At 37.5% G+C, this 23,483-nt stretch overlaps 1 protein-coding gene across 3 annotated transcripts; it reads right to left on the reverse strand.

Moving 5' to 3' along the window:
* Positions 1-4,015: 4,015 nt before the first annotated feature.
* Positions 4,016-17,988, reverse strand: LOC128252861 (ichor). 3 transcript variants are annotated; one of them, XM_052981008.1, is made up of 3 exons: positions 17,110-17,988; positions 16,753-16,896; positions 4,016-7,881 (listed from the first exon to the last, which is right to left on the reverse strand). In XM_052981008.1, the coding sequence occupies exon 3, from the start codon at positions 7,794-7,796 to the stop codon at positions 5,982-5,984; it is 1,815 nt and encodes a 604-aa protein (XP_052836968.1). In that variant the 5' UTR covers positions 7,797-7,881; positions 16,753-16,896; positions 17,110-17,988; the 3' UTR covers positions 4,016-5,981. The 3 variants fall into 3 exon arrangements, with proteins under 3 accessions (XP_052836968.1, XP_052836969.1, XP_052836971.1); XM_052981009.1 differs by having other exon boundaries at positions 16,753-16,917; XM_052981011.1 differs by lacking the exon at positions 16,753-16,896.
* Between the last annotated feature and the right edge of the window lie 5,495 nt (positions 17,989-23,483).

Consider the following 23,483-nt stretch of genomic DNA (forward strand, 5'->3'; position numbering starts at 1 on the left):
TAGATATTCAATTATGCACTAAGTTCTAGCATGTGATATGGTTTGACTTATATTGAAATCTTGCTTATGTTATGTTGAAGGACTATTTGTCTATTATTTTATATTTAATCTTTTGTTATTATTAATTATTAAATATGTTTATCTTATGTATATATTATATATATATATAAAAATGCAGTAAAACAGTTAAATAAAAAATCGTTTTTAAGGCTAATAAAATATTAATCAATCAACTGTAAAAAAAAAAATTCCTTGTTTTTTTCGGAGCAAAAGAACTAAGTTATATTGAAAACTAATCAAGTTTCTTATCGTAATTACTTTTTAAGGAAGGTCCAAATAGTTTAAAATTTGTTGCATGCTAACAGGAAAAGGCAATTAATTATTTTAAGCACACTTATAAACATATATAACTAGCTTTTCCGCCAAAATAAATATGAATATCCGCTGCATTCTTGATTTTGATCTTGTTACAAGATTTACTTTGTTGCCTTCTGATTTTTTGGTTCGTAACAATAATCAAGTTTAATTACGTATTTCATAAGATTTTCGTTGTGCACTGTTTGCTTTTGCTGCTAATTAAAGTTGGCTGCCACAAAGAAAAATAAACAATAATAAAACCAGAACAACACTTAAATATTAATAATTGATTATAATGCTATTACAAACATGATTTATTCTCGTTAGAATCTTGGTCAGCGGATTGGCGAAGCGTGAATAAATGCAGTGATTGTTGCAAAATCAAAAGTTGCACTTGGGCTATGGATATAATTTTTTAATTACCGAAAAATTACTGAGTGAATAAATTATGAAAATTGCGAAACTCAAGCCAAAGAAGTCCAAGTATAGGATCTTCAACCACTTCACTTCCGGCACGCGATCCATTTCCGTTCTGCTTTGCAGCGCTTCTTCCTGCCCTCCCTCGTCCGCCCACTCGTGCATCAATCAAAGTCTTAATCAAGAGCAAAAATAATCAAAACTAATAGCAACAATAGGGTGGGGGGGAAAACACAAGCCTTACAAATAATCTCAAACACATACACAAATCATGGACGTAAACAAAAAGGGAAGAAGTCGGGGCGACAAGAGCAAATAAGGCAAAATCGTTGAAAATAACAATATATGTGTGTTAAAAATGGCATGGTAGAGGCAATAGCAAAAGCAACAGCAACAGCAACAGGAACAGCAACAATGCCAGTGAATGGGCCACAAAAAAACAAACAAACAACAATACACACACAAAATAGAAATGGAGAGCAACTTTCACCCAAGGTCATTGTGTCTTTAACTGCGCCACAGCACAAAACAGCAAGGCAGCAGCAGCAACACTAACAACAGCAACATCAACAGCAGCAACATCGGCAATGGCAACTAGCAACCAGCAACTTGCAACTGCTGGACAATATGAATATGCGACGGCGACACGACACGACCGTCCAAGCGACCGACGCCCGATTTGCTATTTTGCACAAAAAACAAAGCCACATACAAAATGTTTTGCTGGCGAATAAAGCATACCCTTCCCAATCTAAAGGCATTATCACATGAGTCATCAAACTTGTTATGTGTAGTACATGAGCTGAAAAACAAGGATGGTAATTTTATTGCTCTAGCGATGAAATTCATATTTTAAATTCTATTCCATTTTATAATTTCTCCAATTTTCATTTATTTAGCAAGTAGATATACACAAACTTATAACATCCTTTCGAAGAGTATGAAGAGACTGGCTGGCCTGGTTGTCTATCAAATCGGGGAGTGAATCAGCGAAGGAAAAAGTAGTTTTCTGTAGCTGCCTTTGCTACTGCATGTGCCAAAAATAAACTGAAGCAAATTGCAGTCTGAATTTTCCAAAACTGGTATCCGCAAGCTGGGAAAGGTCGAGAGGAAACTAGCTGATCATTTACAAGATAGTTCGTGTCGATTTTATAAGGATGTAATCGAGTAGAGAGCTGTGTTGCCTGCATTTTACATTATCCGTTAGGTCTTATAATTGACAATACACTTTGCTTCCATAAAAAGTGAATCAGAATTAACAGATTTAAATAAGATTGTGCTATAATAATAATAAATACATTTTTTTTATTTTGAATCTCTTGGTCTTTTCATGCTGCGAAGTATATTTTTCACTCTTCATCTTTATCCATATTTCACTCTAAAGCTGCTTAAGCCAACCTAAATGTCTGCTTAGGCATCTCAATCTTGGGCACTTCAATCTTAGGATTCCCTTCCCCCATCATTCATATTATCTATGCCGACACCTTAATCTGGGTCATGCTTACCCTCATTGTTAGCTGGATGCAATTAAGTGGCCGAAAACTAAGAGATGGGAGAGTGGAAAATAACTTTTAATTGACATAAAGTTTAATTCAAAATGGAGAAGAAACCAGATAAAAGAAATTCCGCAGAAGTTTGTCTTTTACGTTTCTAATGCATTTCAAATTACATCATTAAGTTCTCAATTGCAAAAATCTCTAAATTAATGGCCCGACGATAAGCCAGAGTAAAAAGTGTTATATCATTGTAATGTAAAATATTTTTGTGAAAGCTATTAAGAGTAATATATGGGAAAATATAAATTTAAAATGCCTGGCTAAAATATAATATAAATTGGAAAACTAAGTTTAATTAAGTTTTACTTGAAATTTGGAGTAAGCAAAAAGTTACCTGAAAATTAAGTTGTTTATCATTTATTCTTTAAATAAATATTAAATGTGTTATAAAATGTTAAAAAAATATTTTTGAGTTTATCTAGCTTTTTTTTTTTTTTTATTTTTATAATTAAAAATGTATTTTTTTAAGTATTTATTAGTTAATCGAATTCTATATATATATTTTATAACATTTAAATAACTGTTTAAAATTATTTAACTATCATTTCTCAACACTAATAAATTTAGTTTAAAGATTTAAGATGAAATATAAATATGACCACATAAATGTAAATATATATTTCATATTTTTTGTTTACATTTTTTTCCAGTGCGGTTTCCGTAAGTATAACAAAAGCTTAACCCATGACAGGCGACGCGTCGCAACACGTAGCACAGTTTGATTAGAACAAAACGAAGCCACAGAAAGAGCAGCAGCAGCAGCAGCAATAGCAACAGCAACAGCAACAGCAGCCATGATGTTGCATAAATTTAAGTGCCACAGATACAAGGCGCAAGATACAGAAACGAGTTACAGATACATCAAGAAGCAGGCGGGCCAGCAGATGAGGTCTCTCCTCGGAGTCGGCGGCATAGAAATGCGGATGCGAACTGGAGACCCCACTTCGCATATATATACACACACCGTACACTATATATAGGTATACTCGTATATCGGTGTCTACCCCCAGACGGGCGCTGCGGTGAAAGAGCAAAGTATCTTAGTATCTTAACATTTCAAATCCGCTGCGGTTCTGTGTGGAAACGAGTCTGGAAATTGGGTCAGTGGCACAGTATGCATGGCATTCTCCGTCTTCGTCGCCGTCTCTGTATCTGTATCTGTATCTTTTTCTGTAGTCGAAGTCGCACTCGTACTCGTATCTGTGAGGTACATATATCCCCTACAACTGTGTGGGCTTCGCTGCTTCGCTGCTTCGGTCTTTCTTTGGCTCTTTCTTCTTTGCCTGGCTTTCTTTGTGGTCAATATAATGATTCTGCCCGACTGGCTGGTTCGGTTTAGTTTGGTTTGGCTTGGTTTCTTGGTCGCAACTTGACTTGGCTCGCATATTTTTGTGGCTGCTACTCCATTTTATTTGTTTATTTATTTTTTTTTTTTTTGTATGTTTGTGGGCGAACGTGCCTCAATGCTACGCTGTCAGGTTGCTAATGGGACCTAAAAAGCGGGTCCACGGGGCGTGTGAGGCATATGCAATGGGGCAACACCCAAATGTCACTCACTTACCTTTGAGATGCCATCTAATGCCGAAATTTCCACCCATCACGCATACGACATGTAGTCCACGGAAGTCCACGGCCCCAAAAAATAAAATACAGTAGAACACCTTGGCAGTTGTAGGCTTAGTTTGTTTTGCACATTTTGAATGACATTTGAATTTATTTAAATATAATTAATTAAATATTAGGCATTACAGCTACGAAATAAATATTTACAAATCGAAATGTGTTGAACAAAATTCAAGTTTGCTTTTGTAAAAATAAATAAAATTGCACGATAACTAAAATAACACAATTAATATTGTCTCTTGTTTATAGAAATTACACATACATTTAAATTAAGAATTAAACTAGTTTATGATTTATTTAGTTGTTGGTTTTTTTTCGGGTGCTGAGTGTGTCCAATGGTTAAAGATAAATAATTTCGGGTATATCGAACATAGTTTAAGGTTAAGATTAACGTTAAAACTTTAGCAACAAACTTTTTAAAAAACAAATTAACAACGCTTTACGATATTGGCTAAATTAAATCGAGTTTATTACTTGAGTACTTTGCTAAACGATTTGCATCATTTCCATCGATTTCGGTTTAGATTTATCTCCTTCAACGTTACATATTTCGCAAATTGATTATTATGAATAATATTTTGCCAAGCCCGCTACAAATTCTTAGATCTAGACATTGTTAAATATAACGCTTTTTTCCATTGTTTTGTACATTTTAAAAGTAATTAATTTAAAATTGTTATTGCTTTTGCTTGATTAGTGTTAATTTAAATTGTAATTTGTATGCGTCACTTTTTCAGTATTCCACATAATGAGGTACAGACAACATTCAGAACTTTATACAACTTTCGCTCATTTCCCGTCCTTAGTGGGTATTATTGTCTAGAGTGTTATATAAGATGCGATTTACCTGTGCCAGGACCTTTTTTGCTCGAAGCCCGCGTCCCTGCATCAAAACAGAACAACAGTTGCAGAATGACAATTGGACGCTTCGCTGTTCTTACATTGCTTGTGGTCTCTTTGGATTTTCGCTGTCTCTGATGATAATAACTCGATATGATAAACCATAAAGTGGTCCTTAAACTGCTCAAAATTTCATTTTCTTGGTTGGAGGTAGTAGGTTGATGTTAAGTTAACCTTTTACAAGTAAACTTTTTGGATATATAATGGTCCAAAATGTTTACTGCTTAAAGCAATTATTGATTGAACTGGATTAGAAGTAGAAATCAATTTAGTCAATTAAAACTTTGGTACTACAGAAAATAAATGTATTTAAAAAAAAAAAATATTTTTAAGAAAATTGTGAAACACTTAACTACAAAAAAGTTTTTACAGCTTTTAAATATACTGTTCTGCATTTTTCTAACCATCTACTTTTCACAATTTACGAATAAACGAAGAGATCAAAAGCAACCAACAACAACGAATATCAAAAGTGTGTGTATGCCACTGCGTGACCTTGCTGGCATTGTACTAAATATGCTGTTTATATATAGGCTGGACAATCCCCGAGATCTTAACGATACTTGGACATTGTCGTGGCCAAGCACTGGCACACACGCACACAAAGAAAGCAGGGAAAATCCATCCAGCACCCAATTTACCAAATTGAGGCGGGAATCATCCCTCACAGAAAAATATCAGAACTTGAACAAACTTAAAAAATATCAATCCTTGCCTAATTCTTGATTGATATGAAAACAATATGTAATATGAAATCACCTGAAAAATATGTATTTTTAGGGCAAATTTTCAAGAGATTTCTTTGGTCTATTGTTTTTATATTTAAACAAAATTTCTGAAACTATTGAGGCAGGCAATTTGTGTGATATGAAAAAAAAGGTATGATTGAAATTTTGCAGTTTAAATTTGTTCAACAATTTGGCGGATTTGTTAAGTATAAAATGTATACTTTCCATGAAACTATACCTGATAGTTCTGTGGAAAGCAGAGCTTTAACCAACTTCAATTCCACCAAATTTGATTTGAAAATAAATGTATAGAACCTAATTTTTCTGTGCTGGTAATGGAAGTGCTCCCTGTTAGATGCTACTGGTTGTTCGGCTATAACATAAAGCTCGTGGAGGAGCGTCAGTCACGCCCAATTCTCTTGTGTATCTGTTGATGTTTGAGCAGGTGCGCCTTCTGGCGAAAGGCCTTGGCGCAGACATCGCAGCGGAAGGGTTTTTCGCCGGTGTGGGTGCGCAGATGCACCTTGATGTTGGACTTGTTGAGGAATCCCCGATTGCAGATGCTGCATCGATGCACGGGCTTCTCTTTGCCGAGCAGGCCACTTAGATCACTGGCGCTAAAACCGGACGGGGAAATGGCGCTCATTTGGGGCGTTGTGGGCGGTCCACCGCCCTCGCCCTGCTGCTGTTGTTGTTGCTGCTGCTGTTGCTGCTGCTGCTGCTGCTGCTGGTTGGACTTCTTTTGGGATCGGGATCTCTTGGCCTTGGGCGCTCCAGTTCGCAGCTCCGAACCCGTCGTGCTGGCCGTTGTCGTATGGGGATAATTGCCCAGTAGATCCGGCGAACACAGGCCATTATCCTTGAGAGATAGGCCAGAGTTTTGCATGGTGTAGCCACCATGCTGATGGGGATTCCCCGTCGCCTGATTGCTGGTTGGGTTGCTCAGGTAGCGCGGATTGATCATCAGCCCGTTCGGGTTGTCCGTGGTGCTGACCACCGAACCGGGCGGACTGCAACTGCTGCTGGTGGCCGCCGCCAGTTCGTTGCAGTACGAGGTAGATGTGGGCGCCTGGGGATCCCCCTTGATCCCCGCTCCGGGATTCGATCCTCCTCCTCCTCCCGAGGAGTTAACATTTGGCGGACCATTCTGCAGGCGATTCTGCAGCAGCGGCATATAGCCGTGGCTCAGCAAACTCTGCAGCGTCGAGCTATTGGCATGCATGGGCAGTGGACTGTGCGGCAGCATGAAGTCGCCCAGTGAATCCTGTTGCGAGACCAGCACCTTGGCCGACTCCTGCTGTATGCAATTGCCATCGATCCACGCATCCAGATCCATCCAGCTGTCCCGCGTGTCGTTGTTGTCATCCTTGTCCAGCTGATTGGGCACCGTGGTATCCGCAATGGCGGACCCAATAATGGCGGCTATATCATCGATGGAGTTCATGTCCACATACTCCGTCAGGTCCTTGTAGATGCGAACACCCGAGTTGTGCAGGGAATCGGCCACCTGATCGATGGGCGTTAGTGTGGCTATGCTTGGACCGGCTCCATTGCCGTTCGCCGACGACCCCGACGATCCGTTCATCACACAGCTATCGGCCACGGAGTAAAGCTTAGAATCTAGTTGACTATCGGCGAAGAGCTTGACATCCGCTAGGCAGGCATCGTTGCCTCCGCCTCCTCCGCCTCCTCCGCCTCCGCCTCCGCCACCGCCTCCTCCGCCGCCACTCCCACTCAGGACACTTTCGGGCAAGCAGGTGGAGGAGGAGACTATGTTGTGCTCATTGGAATTGGAGTTGCTGTTGCTGCCCCCGTTCGATTGCGTGGCATTCGATTGGTTCTGGGCATGGTAGGCACTCTGCATGTAGTTATTATTGCTCTCATCCGGCAGCCTTTGGGCAATGGCATGGTAATGGTGGCCGGAGATCCCATTGATGGACAGGTGGCCCGTGTAGCCGGTGAAGGGCGGCAGGGGCTTCAGATCCGACAGCGCGTTCAGCGACGATCCGTTCAGCAGCAGATTGTCCAGCACATCCAGCGAGTTCTTCTGGTCCGCATCGCTGGGCAGCGAATCCAGGTCGTGCTCCAGCAGCAGCTTGTGCCCGTCGAGCAGGTACTGATCCTGGGCGGACGTCTGGGGCGGTCCCCAGCAGGGACTCATCAGCAGGCTCTCAACTTCCGATTCACTTGGGCCGTTCATGCTGCAAAACTTCATTGTCAGTGGACCCAGGCGATCGAGGCGAATCTTCCGGCGATCCGAGGGTTAAAAGATCCAACGCTATCCAAGGACCAAGTTTTAGCTGAAAGGAGTGCAAATCGGAAATGGGATACTTAGTTATGAATTTTTAATTTGTAAGGAGTTAATAAAATGTTACTAACTTAACCTATATATAAATATATATATTCTACATATGAGATACTTGGGTTAAAAATCTTTTTGTTCAAAGACTTTTATATATTTATATTTTAAAATGATTTTTTCTTCTTGGACATTGAAAATAAAACAAGAGTTAAATAATATTTGTTTAAAAGGAAGAAATACAACATATTTATTGTTAATTTTATTTCATATTTAGGGCTCAGCAGCTAACAAAATAATTTATATTTAATCAAAGATAATTTAGTCGATAAGATACCAATACATTTTTTTCCACAAAATCAAACTTATATATTTATTAAATACGACCCTAACTCATAAAAAAACCAAAAATAGTTTTGGTTAATAACAGGTTTAAAAGAGATTTCTCCAAGTACCATTTAAAATATAACTTCATTCATCAAAATTAAGCTTGACCAACAGATCCATTCTTAGATAGACTATCTTCCAAATACCCGAAAATCCCTTAGACAAAGCATAATCTTAGATCACAATTAAGCTTACACTAGCCTTCCGCTGAGATGACCCCACCTCTATATATAATTAATATCAGGTTCTTCCCGTTCCCCGCACTTGCTGACAACCTGACACATCGATCCCGACCCACTGATAGCCCTCACTAATGATTCTTTAATATGAAAATATTAAACAAAAGTTCGGCCCGCCCGTTGACCAGAAATATATTTTTCCACGGGGCTTCCCCACTCCCTTCTTTGGCCCCCCAAACGAAAGAGATTAAGTTAAGACATTCGATAAGCCTAAATGTTCGTAAAGAAGAAGAAGCAGCGGCATGAGATGCATAGGAAAGCGAAGAAGAAACTAAAATCGATACCAGAATCGGCCAATAATAATTTCCAAGCGGTATTTGGGTCAAAACATTAATAATCAGTTAAATTAGCATATAAATTGGTGGCGACAGAGTGAGAGGGGTATACGAAAGTGGGAAAGAGAACGCATTTGGCTACGAGTGTGCGATCGTATTCGATATTTGTATTTCGATGGTGCACGCTTGATTGGAATCCAAGTGGAAGTTCTCCACCGAAGCCTCATCATATGAAAGAGTGACAATGAAAGCCCAATGAAAACACACAGGTGTAGTCCCAAAAAACTACGCGAAGAAGAAGCAATGTCGGCCCACACTAAGCACCAACAATTATACACACTGAAAGAAATTGCAATAACAAGAAAAAAATGTTTCTTAAGGTAGTTTTGATTGAAAGGATGAAATGTATTGTAGTAAAACTAAACACACATCAATATGAAATAGTTTGTTATCTTACTATTTCAAAATATCAGGTGCAATGAATTTTAAAAAGACTGCTATTAATACAAACATTTAAAAAATAACATAGAAGGTAAATAATTTAATTTACACTTTTTATTAAATGCTAACCTATATTAAAGAAAATATTTTTGTTGAGTGTATAAGTTCATTTGGTTAACTAGTTGGAACACAAAACGAAATGGAATGAAATGAAATGAAAGAAACGGTAAAGCAACAACACCCCCCTCTTTCTTTCTTTCCCTCTCAGTCTTTTGTGCATAAACAGTTAACTTGATTTCGAGGCTTGGCCAGAAAAGAAGAAGACGAAGGCGAAGAAGAAGAAGAAGAGGAGGCAGAAATCAAAGCTAGACACTGTCCAGCTGCAAAGAGAAAATTTCGCTTTCAACAGGTTGTCTGTCGTTGGCAACATTTATAGCCCGGATACTTGGCAACATGTTGCGAGTTTAGCTAGCGGAATAAGAAGAAGCGCCTCTGTCGACGTCGACGTAGGCGTCAAGCCAGTTAAGCAGAAGCAGCTAAGCGTGGCGGCAGAGGATCGGGCGAGCAGCGACCGAGGCAGTGGCAGAAAAACTACCGTTAACCGAGAGACGTCGAGAGACCTGCTGACATACTTCCGCGATCGGCTAAAACCCGAAGCCTCCAATCGCACGAAGCCCGGCTTTTCTGTCTCTCTCTCTCTCTCTTTGGGTCTCTCCCTGTCTCGCTCTGTCAATGTAATTGTTGAGTTTTTGGATGCTCATTGCTCTTTCTCATTACCAACTTTTTTTTTGGCACAGTTTCGGGGAATTTTTTTTGGTTGTTTCAGGCTTGTTTTATGATTTTATGAATTTCAGATTGCAAACCAGTACACTCAGGGAAAACAAAAACAGAATTCAATTAAGGACTGAAAATTAAATAAGTTATTATAGTGATTTATGAGTTCAAAACTAAAAGCAAATATTATCCAAATTCTACAATACTCCTAAAGGCAATTCCAAACCGTTTCCCTTGTGAATAATTTATTTTTAAGTGTAAATTGGGGCGCCATAAGCCTGAGTGACCATTCCATGCTACCTTTATAGCACACGTTGGGAATTGAAATTGGCGTGAAATATTTTATGGCAAACAAAAACGCCACTCATTCTCATTCCAATTCCGATTCAGATGCCGTATTCTGTATCTGAAACTGAGTCCCCTATTGTTATTGTTTGACTGCGCGTCAGATTTTACACATTTTTGTTTGGCCGGCGTTTTATTGTTGCTGCTACATGAGCATTTTGCTTTTAATGAGCCACATTGTAACGGTGGTCCGCTGCTCCGTTTGCATTTGAATGCCCACACACACACTTAAAGCTGGAAGCACACCCGAACTCACACCATCACACGATTTGCGGGGGCGCGCCGCACAATGGGCCTCTATTGTAATTTAAGCTTGTAAATGGTCAGAAGACTCCACAATGGACAATGTCAGCCGACAGAGATCGGCTGTGGGGGCATTATAATTACTGCTATGTCAGACAACCGGGCTAAAAACCTTTAACGGTTATTCCGAACGAATTAGTGCGAATTTTTGACAGCCGAGTGATTTTATGACCTTTCCGTTGGTTTTTTTCGTGTTTAATGTGTTGATAATGCTGGGGTTGGATTTCGGGTTATAGTTTAATTGTAATTGGGAACTAATTAAAATAAAAATTTTTATCTAAATAATTAAATTAAAAGTGAAGAAAACGTACTTGTAAAATATTATTAAATGTTTGGTTTATCTTTTTAAGATATACTATTCGTCAATTGGGGCGGTGCATTGTTTTTAGTGCTTATAAAGTTAATATTTTATTTTTTACATGCACTAAATACTTTTGAATCTTTTTCCAAACAAATGATTTAAGACACGAACTTCATATAGTCTATGTTGCGTTAAGCTTTGAGTAGCACCATATATAGAAAATATTGTTTCAATAAAGAAAGTCCGCTTCCATATACACAAACAATTAAGAAACTGTCTTCCATTAACTAATCGATCTGTTACTCCAATGTGGTAAAGTGATATCACAGAGAATCTGTTTAGTCCCCTCACAATCTCTCGAAAATTCCCCAGACAAATGATCGGCCAACTATCGCAGGTCGAAGACAAAAAAATAACTTACTTAACGATCTAACAGGCAACTAAATGTCTGACCCGAGCAATTGACCAGCGAAATGAACTCTAAACCGCATCAACAACACGAAGCGAAACAACAGCTGTTGATCAGATGGAAATTGAGTTCTTAACGTTTCCTAGAAAACTTGAACGGAAATTGGTCTTAACCTTTGGCGGCAATCAACTTCCGTTTAAATGTTCGAACACGATGCGGCGGCAAAGGTCAAAACGTTTTGGCCAAAGTCAAGCTGCAAACACTTTCCACCCGCCTCCTCACGGACCCGAAAATGAAAAGAAAAATCAGGTCGACATTGGTGTTTTTCGCGGGCTGCTGTGGGGGCGCGGAACGCTGGAAAAAGCGAATGAAAAATTATTCGATTGCAAAATTTACAACCGCAAAAACAAAAACCGCACGTTGCAGCTTCCAGTGTGGACAAAAAAAAAACTTTGACCAAGACCGAGAAGCCGAAAAAAAGCCTCGGAAACGTGTGGCTTGCATTGAGGTCACCATCAGTCATTGAAGGTTTGCGATGCTGTGAGGTTGCCCCGTTCCTCCTCCCCCCTTCCCCCCTCCCCCTCTCCCTGGCCCAGATATCTTGGCCCACTCGGATGTGGATGCAACAAATTGTTGGCAGTGAAAAACGAACGAGTCGAGAAACGAAAGACTTGAGTTGGCTAGTCCACACTTTGTATACTCTTGGGTGCTTTTCCTTAAGCCCCAAATAAGCCGATTTATATTCTATTGAGAGTGCCTGTCTGGGTTATTAAAGAAATGGGGCTTAGTCTGGAATTTGATTTTTATATTTATTTAGTAACTGACCTATTTTCCAAAGTTTTTAGAAAATGGCCAAGTGCTGCTACAAAAGTTGTCCTTAATTTATTTAGTTAAGGAGCTTCAGCACTTAAATATATTTTTAAATGAATTTTTCTGTAATTAAAAAACATGTTAATGTTCCTTGCTGAACACACAATAAATAAAATGCCACATTTTAAGAAGTTAAAAAATGCTGAGCAAAAAAAATGAACCTTTTAGAATGTTTTTCTTATTAAATAAATGAGTTAAAATTAAAAATTCTGCTCCACTCAAAGTATTCAGGTACTGAGAACTCGACAGACTGGTTAACTGGAAACTGAAAACTGGGAAACTGACTGCGAAGGCAGCGGTGGGAAACGTGCTTGGTTCTAAGTTCTTGATTCTGTGCTCTTGGTTCCAGTTCTTCATCTCCTTGGCAGCTGCGCACTTGACCGCACATGTGGCACGTGTGCTGGATGGTGGATGTGGATAGAGGACGGCCGAGCTGTGTGAATTGTGGCATGCCCCTCCTGGATTGGACCCCTCCAGAATGACTAACTAACCCAAAGGCAGACGGGGAGCCAAGCCCATCTGCAGACTGGTCAACAAATAGGCGCAGCAACTCGCTACAGACGCAATTAAAATCTTGTTTTCTCAAGTGGGCACAGAAAGAAATTTTAAATCGAAATAAAGTTTGGTGCTTTTTAAGTATCCTATTTAATTTTTAAAATCTTTTTTTTTGGTTTTGTATGTAATAAATAGCGTTGTTTAATAGCTTTTAAGTTTGATTTTTAATTTTAATTTTAATTTCCAATATTTAAATATCCAATCATTTTTTTGATTGTTTTGCCAAGTGTAAATTCAGGAACATGGTCAAGAAATCTTTGGCAAATGGGTGGGCGTGAAGCTGCCTGTTGTATATCAAATGAGTTGGCTATATTCATCAATCTGATGCACATGAACGATGATGTTCGAGGTGTAAATTAGGTTTTAAATTTACTAGTCTAACAATGATGAAGAAAATGTGAAATAGTTTTTGTGGTTTGCTCCACATAACTTTAAGAACCTGTTATACTTTAGAACATTAGTTTTAAATTCTGATAAAATTAGTGTTTATAAACTGGTTTCTTACTTCATCTTTTTTCTCTAGGTAGAATTTATAGTACAAATTTAAATAAATTTTGATAAAATAAAAAAAAAAACGTAAAATAACTTGCATGTGTAAACAGGTTATTCCTTTCCTAACTTCTTTACCCCCATGCATGTATCTTAGCCCCCCCACATCTGTTTAATCTTTCTTTAAACTCTTGTGGTTTTGAGCAGCTCGGTTTTATCGTCCGCTGTTTGTTTAAGCCATGAATGAACTTCTGGCAGAACAATTTGCTCTGGTCGGCACTTGACTCGCCTCGACATAAGTCCCTGGTCGTCGGGAACTACAACTGCCGTTAGCTTCCACGGCCTCCACTCCCTTTTTGTGGCCAACATGTGTCCAACAAGCCAGATGACAAGCTGGCGATAAGGCCAGTCTGAAAGCCCCACAGGAAGGCTTGGCGATACTTTTATGACCGAGGCTGTATACGAGAAAAAAAAAAAAAACTGAGATGTACTGGACCCTCCACACAGCAAATCCACTCCCTGGAGTCCCAGCAAACACAACTATGCAAATTTTTGTGAATTTTTTTATGATGTTTAACTATTTTTAGTCGCTTTTTTCCAGCTAGTTTTTTGTTGTTATTTAAATGTGTGTGTGTGTGTGTGTGTGTGCGTGTCGAGACTCTATTATTATTATTTTTCGTGTGTTTGTTGTGGTCATCCGAGAGCAGCAAAAGCAACCATAACAACAACCACAATGACAGCATGTCTGGCAAGTCCAAAAAAGCATTGCCCAGGTCAGCGAACTTTTTTCTCTCCGCTGCCTTTGTGAATAATATTTGCGTAGTTTATTTTATTTGTAGTTGTATTCCTTTTGTTGTGCAGCTAAATGTGCAAATTAAACATAAAAGTTTTGGACTAGGGAGACTCCTAAGCAGTTGGCAGGCTATAAATACTTCTGAATTCATACATACATATTTGCCAAATTATTTGATCATCTTTGGTTCTTGGGTTATGATCAGCTAATAGACTAACAGACTAAAGGTGATTGGTCAGTTTAAGCTTCGACATCATTGCCGATTGAAAGGAACTTTTTGTTTCTTGTGTTTGTAATTGGTTTAAATTACTATAAATTTTTATTATTCAAATATTTTGTAAATTGATTTAATTCTTTTCTTAAAAATTAAACTCGTGTTAAAATATAAAAATCAAAATAATGATTAACAAAAGCTTAAAAATTAGTTCCAGCCGAAATTTTTGAATTTTCCGAATTAGTGCATCAAATTATTAATTCAATACCGTAATTATTTGAAAGCTCATGGTTAAGCCAAGCTCAAGAACTTAATTTCGGTTTGTAATTGATATGTTATGCTCGCCTCCTCATTTTCTGTCTTCACGGGAAAAAACCTCCTTAGCTCGCCCAGCACACCTCTTAATTAAAGATCGAATCGGAGCCGATTGGGAGCTCAATTTTGAAATTCAATTAAAAACGAAAGAAGAAAATCAGAAAATGTGAGAGAAAGATATGGAAACAGCAACGAAAATCTTTAACCCAAAATGCAACTTAATGCTTAGCGAATTGGTTACGCTCATTGACGCTGCTAGACAGCTGAAAGAGTTGCTGTTGCTCTTGATATTGCTGCTGCTGGGCCAATTTCATATGCCTTCCCGCTTTGGCTTACACTGAAAAAAAACTACATTTTCATACATAAAAATGCTGTACATTTTAAGGAAATAAATGTAACACTAAAATGTGTGCAACATTAAAAATAAAAAATATTTTACTTATTTTTACAAGTATTTCATAAGCTATTTTAAATGCTTCAATTATCAGATTATCCTTTGTACAACAAAAACAGCAAACTAAATATATTGAATAAAATTGTTTTTAACATGATTAATTATTGAAAGTTAGTCCGATTAAAAACAAATACAAGTTATAATATAATTGTATAACTTGTAGATTTTTTTACAATATTTCTCCCAGTGCCGCTCTATCTCTCCCACTTTGCTTTGTTTTTGGGGGAAGTGCCGCTTGCCGAATGAGTAAGCGTAATTTTGCGTCATCTAACGGTACAAGCAGCCGCTACTGCTGTTGTTGTTGTCTTTGTTGCTGTAGTTTTTGTATACATATATTTTTTTTTTGGCTGCCATTGCCATTCCGTTCTTAACAGCCGATTGTTGTTGTATTTTAGACCATTTTTGTCAGACAAACAAACGGTTTTATGATTTATTTTTAGCCCGACCAACGGCTTGGCAACAGTAGCAACCCCTCCCCTTGCCGCCTCTTAACTTCCCCCTCCCTTGCCTTTTTACCAAAAATATAAAAAACATTTAAGTGCTAGCTGTAAAGCGAAGAGAGGAGAATCACAACTTTTTACTTCCGACTGCAGTGGGGAAGTTCGTTTTGAGGTCGCCTAAAGACGCTTAATTGTTTTGGGATCATTATATTTTACAGCTTGTGGATTTTTGGCTGCACGTTGCGCATACGTCATGTGGGAAGATCCGGCTTAAATGCGGAAAGAGTGTTTAATCCGATCAACTAAAAAAATTTAGTTAAACATTTTTGTTAGGGGAAAGTGCATTTATGAAAATGTTCATCAAAATTGTTTTTAATCTCAGGTTGTGATTAAAAATATTCGCTTAACCTTTCTAGCCTACAATAACAGTATCGACATTTACCTTTTTAGATTTTTTTGTTTTTTATATACAGTTTCGGCCTGATGTTAATTAATATTTTTTTATTTTTTTATTTTTTACAAAAATAAGGATAATTAAACTTCTTGCTACCACAACTAGTCTATTTAAGACTCTAGAGTTACCTGAGTCTTTCTGAAAAATCTTCAAAGTTAAATTCCCAAAATTTTAAACTAGACGAAATAAAAAAATTTTTTAAATATTTGTTCTGAAAATTTACTTTATTTCGTGGAAGAATCTAGAGTGCTATAAAATAACGTTGACTATAATTTGTTGGTTTTAAAATTTTAACGCAATATTAAGAACATTGAGTAAAATTAGTAAGGTAGTTCCAAAGTCTATAATTCAGTCCTCTAGATAGAGCATAATGGATCTAATGCTAAGAAGACTAATGAGAATATATTTTTGCAGTAGTTTCTTCACCTCGCTGAGTGAACTTAGCTCCGAATTCCGTTCCCAGTTCTAATTAGCATTGTATCCATCTCGGGATGTCTTGTCACTACCCATTAGTGGCATGTGAATTTCACAATTGTCATAAGTAGAGCCCTCCAGGCTGGTCCCCCTTATTCTACATCCCCCCGTCCACGATCCACCTGCCTGTCTATAGGCCGTCTATTTGTATTTCATAACAGGTGAGTAATATACGAACATATCGGAAACGATTTCGGTCAATGACTTTTGCCTGATTTGTTTATAAGCCAGAATTGAGAATATTCTTCTTATTCGCGGGGCCGTTGACTTGAGGCATTTCGGTTTGTTTGGCTTTGCTCTGGCTTAGGTTTTTGGGGTAGGAGATTCATTCATTACTTACTGTTACGAAATTGCAGCTTCAGCTAATTGACATTTTGAAAAATATATTCTAAAATGTATCAACGTCTTTTGGCAGTTTTTTGCTGGAGTTTTCCGCTTGAGTTTTTGTTTGCGATAATCCGTGTTCAGTTTATATTTAACAATCCTTGGGGTGTAATTAAAAATCCTTTAATTGGTTGTCGTTTATAATTCTTGATGATATTATTGGATCGATTTTGAAACATTTAAAGCAGTGCAGGTAAAATAAACAATAGGCCAAACACCAAGAGAGAACAAAATAAAAACCAATACCAAATGCGGGCAAAGTAAAAATGTGGAAGATAAAAAATAAAAAATAATAAGATTTTTGTATACTCACAAAAACAATGGGAGGAAGACATAAAACTATGCATAAAATAATGAACGGGTAGTAGTACGAGTAGATTGTTTATTATGTGTGGGATATAGATATAAATTGCAACCTTGCAATTCGGGATGATAGTTCCGTAATGGGTAGTGGTTTAATTTAGATTGCTTTCCAATACTCTTGGCTTTTATTGGATACTTTTGTTTTTGCAGTATATACAATGGGTCAACGCAGCTGATTTCCGGGTTAAAATATTTACAACAGCGTTTTTTGGGAGTATTTAGCATGTGTAATAATATTTATTTAGTTTGGATATTTTGTTTTGTATTTGTTTTGAATTTTAACTTTTTGTTAAGCGTATTTCCTTTGTATTGCACTGTTTTTCTTCACTTAGCACTTTGTTGGGAATTTTGTAGTTGTCGGATTTGGAATGTATTTGACAATTTCTTTAACTTTTTGTCAACCATTTTCACAATTTTTTAGCCGCATTTTAAACATAGTAAAATTTTTTCTTTCTTTCTTTTGTATTTTTGCTGTGGGTTTGTTCTAATTTCTGTTGCTTGCTCTTTCGATTATTGCCACTTCACATGTTCGCCACTGTATCTGTGTTCGTTTTTTTTTTTTTTGTGTATATGTGTGTGCGAAGAGGAGGAATAAGTCCACGTCCACAATCAAATCGAACCGAACCGCGAATCGAATCGAAAAAAACGCAGAAACGTGCGCACAAATCCGCAGACGTCAACGATAGAAAGCCAACTGTGCGCAGGCGCAACACGAAAAGAAATTTCCGAACCAAGAAGTTCAACGGCGACGCCGACGTCGACGCCGGCAGCGATTCGAGCAGCGCAGATACAAAGATACAAATCACGTTCGAAACTCAACGCCGGAGAGCGCTCAGTATCCCGCAACATGCTCGAAGCGATCCAGCCAACATGTTGCAGCAGGTGGTCGAGGTCAGTTCGAGTCAGTTCAAAGTCAGGGCTAAGTTTGTTTATATTGGTGAAACGTCGATAACTGCGTTTGCTTTTAAATTGCAATGTTACTTAAAATTGTTTGATTTTCAAGAATATATATTTTATTTTATTATAATTTTGACATCTTTACAAAACCTGGAAAGGAGGTCTATGTTTTATTTAATGTTATATTTTATACATTTTTTATTACTTATAAGCTATAGACAAATAAAAGTGATAACTTTTTTAAATATTTATATTTAAAATTATAAGTCATCTTGCTAATTTTTTTTAGTTCTAGTTCGACGATCATACCTGTTCGAAGCTGTTCTCCCTCTCTTCTTGACTATTACCTGCTCTCTCTCTCTCGCGGTCGCATACAACTTGACCTACTTAACAAAAATTTAAACATTTTTTCCTGTTATTCCGCCTCGTAAACATGTTGCAGCAATTTACAGTTCCGCCAGCAACATGTTGCTCATGGTTCGTGCTTCAAAAATATATATGGTATGTAGTTGTTGCATTTCCTCTTTGGCACTTGCTATTGTTGTTGTTTTGGTTGATTGTTGGTATTGCTGACGCTACTGCCGCTGCTAATATTGTTGTTGTTCATGTGCAGTTAACGGTATCGCTTCGAAAATGAAAGCTCCGAGCAGCGCTCACAGGTTGCCGTGTGTTGTGTGAATTTTTGTGTTTTTGCTCACGACTTTTTTGCCACAACAGAAGTTGTTGTGATTTTTTGTTGATTCGCTACCCTGTCAATGGGTATTATCATAATTTAGAAGAGCTAAGATAATCTTAGAGGGATAGCATGGTTGTTTTAGGCAATACATTTAATTTAAATCGATCTTTAAGAACTACTGACATTTGAGCTGAATTTCATCAATGCAAAATTAACTTTATTTTTATTATTTTAAAGCACAAATATCGTCATAGATTTAAAATGAAGTCTGTATTTAAACCCCTAATTCAAGGGTATTCAAGTCTTCGGTCTGCGGCATTGTCAATCTCATTTTAAAGTTGGTATCAGTGTTGGCTGGCACTGGCATTAGCATAAACAAGAGCCGCTTCATCACCGTGTTGACCAAATGCCACTGCGTCACTATTACTACGGAGATGGTCTTGTGGGTACTTTCCCCGTCGCCTCCGCCGTATCCGTCTGAATAGTTGGTCATGTTTATGCCTCATGATTTGTTTTTCATCTACCGCCGCATCTTCCTCCCCCTTTCGAGCCACAGTCATTCTCCTTATTTGTGTGGCGTCTGTTTTTTTCTTTACTGGAATTAACTTGCGTTTTTTATTTCGCAAAAATATTTTATATGCATGTTGATCACATTTTTTATATCAAATATTTTGTTTTTGTTTTTTTTATTTCTTTTTGCGTGCGTGACTCATGCCAGTTAATAAAAATTTATCTTGGGATTGTCTTGAACTTTGTCATCTACTTTGAAGGGAAGCTTTCATGGCCAAGTTTGTTGCCTAAGTCTTTTGTTTTATGATTAACAATGGACAGAAAAAGAATAGTAGTAAATATGATGGCTTCTTTTAATATTTATTTGGGAAGCTGATTTGTAATTAAATTTAATTACAAGATTATATAATAGCATATGCAAATAAATAGTTGGGAGCTTCTGCAAATTCATCTGAAATGGTTAAGAAGTATATAAGTACTATCTGACATACTTCTCAAAAAGTTTAAATATCTATAAAACTATTTGTATTACAAACCTCTTAAATAAACTCATTTTATTTTTATCAAAAATTTGTATATTCTTAGATATATAACCTTCAAAATTATATTCCGACATATCTTGGATCGTAACAATTGTTATATCAATCAATTTATTGACACAGAACCAAACGAAATTCAATAATTGCTTGGCTCAGAACAAAACGAAAATCAATTAATGTTTTGGCCCTGCCATATTCTTTCCATAATAAAGCCAGTCAGCCACGGCCTCCATCCGAAACTCCCGCCAAGTTCCGAGTTTCAAGATCAATAATTTTTACGGCTAAGGCCGAGACAAGAGGCAAACATTCGGGCAAAGGGAAAAATACAGTTAGACAAATTCTATGCACGTCAAATGTCAATCTCGAGATACACAGCCGCAACTTTGGAGGGATCAATCTTGGCATTAAAGAAGTTCGGCAAAAGTTGTGAAGAGCGCATACAAAACTAATTGAACTTGGACAGCGTGACACTTCACCCAAAAAAAAAAAAAAATAAATAAAAAAATGGAGAACCAAACCGAACAATATAGGAAAGTGCCTCTGGAGTCAAGCCATCAGTCAAAGCATTTTGTTCCAAGCAAATAAAGGCAAGCAATCAAATTCAGGCAAACGCCAAAAGAGTTGGAAAAAAATAAAGTGTTGGATGGGTAAAAGGGGGATGCGGGGAGAGGTCAATGGGGCAACGGTAAAAAAGTAAAAGAAAATAAAACTCAACCGCACATTGTGTAAATATTGACACGAGGGTCAGGCCCTCAGAACAAGATTTGTGCATTTGTCAGGGGCCACATTTGGGTTAGGCAAACTCAACTCAACCGAAAATGAATGCGCCCAAAACAAAATGAAGATCTTCCGGAGATCTTCACGCAACGGGTGGTTCGGCACGCCTGACCGCAAAATATCTGTAAATTAAGGTGCAAATAACAAATTGCGCAGAAGTCAAAACAATTTGCAACGCCTCCGAGCTGCACCTTTCTATTTGCCCAAAACAAGACGAAAAACGAAGTGCAAATGTGACATATACCGAGGACAGAATCTCCAACAAACAAGTGCTCGCAGGGTGGTCATCGTGGGAGAGGTATCACCCATAGGACAGGTAGGATTTATGTACCATCAAGTGTCGCAAATTGAGTGTTTGACTACTATAAAAATATCCAGATCTTGACGGGTGAACAAAGTAAACACTGTTTGGCCTTACTTTCCGTTGAGTTTGCTTCATAATTCTTTTGTTTTGATAGACGTATCTAAAATGCATTGGATTTATGGTTGAGTTTGTCTTCTAAGTCATTTGTTTTAATGGGCAACAAAAAAACTGCAAACACAAATAAGCGATATGATATCATAAAAAGTAAAAAGTATGTGTAGTGATGTGAGTTTTACTTATTATAATGTTATATATTGAGTTTGTGTCTTAAGTCATTCGATTTTATAGGATATAATAGTTGTTTTCTCTAAGAATACTATCCATACATACTACTTTCGTATCTTGAATCAAGAATGTATTTTAAATAGATTTCCATTCCCATTTATTTGCCATCTAAGATCTAGCTTTAATGCTATTCCGCACATTCCCATTTTTAGATCTTTCACATCCTTCTCCCACCACAACCATTCGCCAATCTCGTGTTTCTTTTTGCCTAACCCAAACCTCGAATTGATGTCAAACGTTGCATAAATTTCGCATCATATCTAACAGCTACAACAGCAGCAACAACAAGAACAAACATCAATAATAATAATGCAAATTTGGCATGCATAATTTTGTACCGATCAGCATCTTCTACCACTTTTTTTTGTTGCTTGTAAGCCAAGGTGCGGGCGTCAGTTAGCCCAGAAAGAGGAAGACAAAGAGTTGGAGATAGAACACCTCTGAGCCGAGATCTGCGATGGAGGCGCTGTCGATGCGAAGGCTTATCAACGTTAATAACACGCAAAAGACAAGCAAACATAGCCGAACAATAAAAGAAAAGGAGAGCAAGAACGAGAACAACAAAACGCGGAGGCAATAAAAATGCTAAATAAATGGCCGCATGTGTGCGACAGAGGAAGCGGAGAAATGGATCTAGGAGAAATATGAATGTAGTGCAAAGTGTGGGAGGACTTTCGGGTGGGCGACTAGATCCACAGAAAAAATAGCACAAACAGAATGGTCTTATAAAGTATTTAAATTTCGATTTCGAGCTAATGTGAATATATTACCAATATTATTTATTATTTGTAAAAAAAACACAAAATTATACAATTAAAAATTGATGTGCAGAAATTAAAAGACAAATAAACTTAAGTGTAACACACTGACTTTTTTAATATTTTATATTTGATTCTTATTTTTTATACGGATTTAAAAATAACGATTATAATGTCAAAATTTGAAAATATCTCCTTAAATCATGGTAAAAAACGTTCTTTTTCCGTGTTTTTTTTTGTGTGTGGGTGGGGTGTGTGGGGTATGTGGGGTATGTGGGGTATGTGGGGTATGTGGGTGGTTGTGAAGCTAGGCAAAGGTCAAGACGAAACGCAATTGGCAGCGCGGCAGCCAGAGGCACAGAAACAGGCAACTCCGACTGGCAGCTTGGCAACCGGAAGTGGGTCAACGAAAACCGGATCCGCATCGTCAAATGCAAACGCAGCTGTGTGTGGAAAGAGATAAACAACAAATGGCAACAGCAGCAGCAACAGCAACAGCAACAGCAATAGCAACAACCACAACCGAACAAACAACACAAAACAAACATCAGACAATGCAAAAACGCAATTGAGATGCAAATGCAAATTGCATTTGCCACATGTTGCAGTTGCCGTGCGCTGTTGTGTGTGCCAGCAACATAAATAAACATGAAAATAATGCACACCATTAACATTGCCAATGGCCCCCAAAAAGCAAAGAGGGCGGGAAAGGAGGCGATGTTGGCCAGATAGACGGGCGGCCAAAAGGCCATGTGTCTGCGTGCCGAGCGGAGTGTCATGGGCATGGCTTTGGCTGACTTTGCTCTTGACAAACTCTCTGCTGCATCTAATGAAGTTCCATTCGACGGACTGGAGATATATGGCGGGGGAAATCGAGAGACGTTGGCAAAATATGGGCAGACAATTGGCTTGAAGAGCCTAGACATTTTTATCTATTTTACGGTTGATAGGCTTGCTCTTTGTTGCCTGGGAAAATGGTTGTTTGTTAAAAGTGTTTACGGTATTGTATAATTATATTTAAGAAATAAAATATAATATATTTGTATTTAATTTTTTTGCATTTCAATCCCTATTTTTGGACAAACATATTTGCAATATTTTAACAACTTTCAATTCCAATTAGTTTTAAATAATGTATGAATTAGCCAATTAGCAACAAAAGTAGATAACCTTTCTGGTTTCCAAATAGTATTTTAGATAAGCTTAATTTAAATTATTAAGCTAACTTTGTCTTCCAATTTTAAAAACGTTTGTTTTTAAAATGTATAAATTAATTATTTAAGGGTGATAATTAAGTTTATAATAATCACTGTATTAATATCAAGCAATTATTAATATGTAATTTCAAAGCTGTTATTGAAACTCGTTTTGTGATTAAAATCCAATTGCAACAGTTAACATAAAATGGCTTATTTATTGCCAATCAAACCGTACAAAAATAATTCTGTATCCATGTATTCAACAACAAACATATGTGCTTGGTTTTTCATTGATTGCAATTTGTTAACGAAATTTATG

Source organism: Drosophila gunungcola, chromosome 3R (assembly GCF_025200985.1).
Source record: "Drosophila gunungcola strain Sukarami chromosome 3R, Dgunungcola_SK_2, whole genome shotgun sequence".
Taxonomy (NCBI): domain Eukaryota; kingdom Metazoa; phylum Arthropoda; class Insecta; order Diptera; family Drosophilidae; genus Drosophila; species Drosophila gunungcola.

Excerpts from the sequence above, each read along its gene's own strand:
- LOC128252861 (XM_052981011.1), bottom strand. The coding sequence starts at position 7,796 with ATGAAGTTTTGCAGCATGAACGGCCCAAGTGAATCGGAAGTTGAGAGC.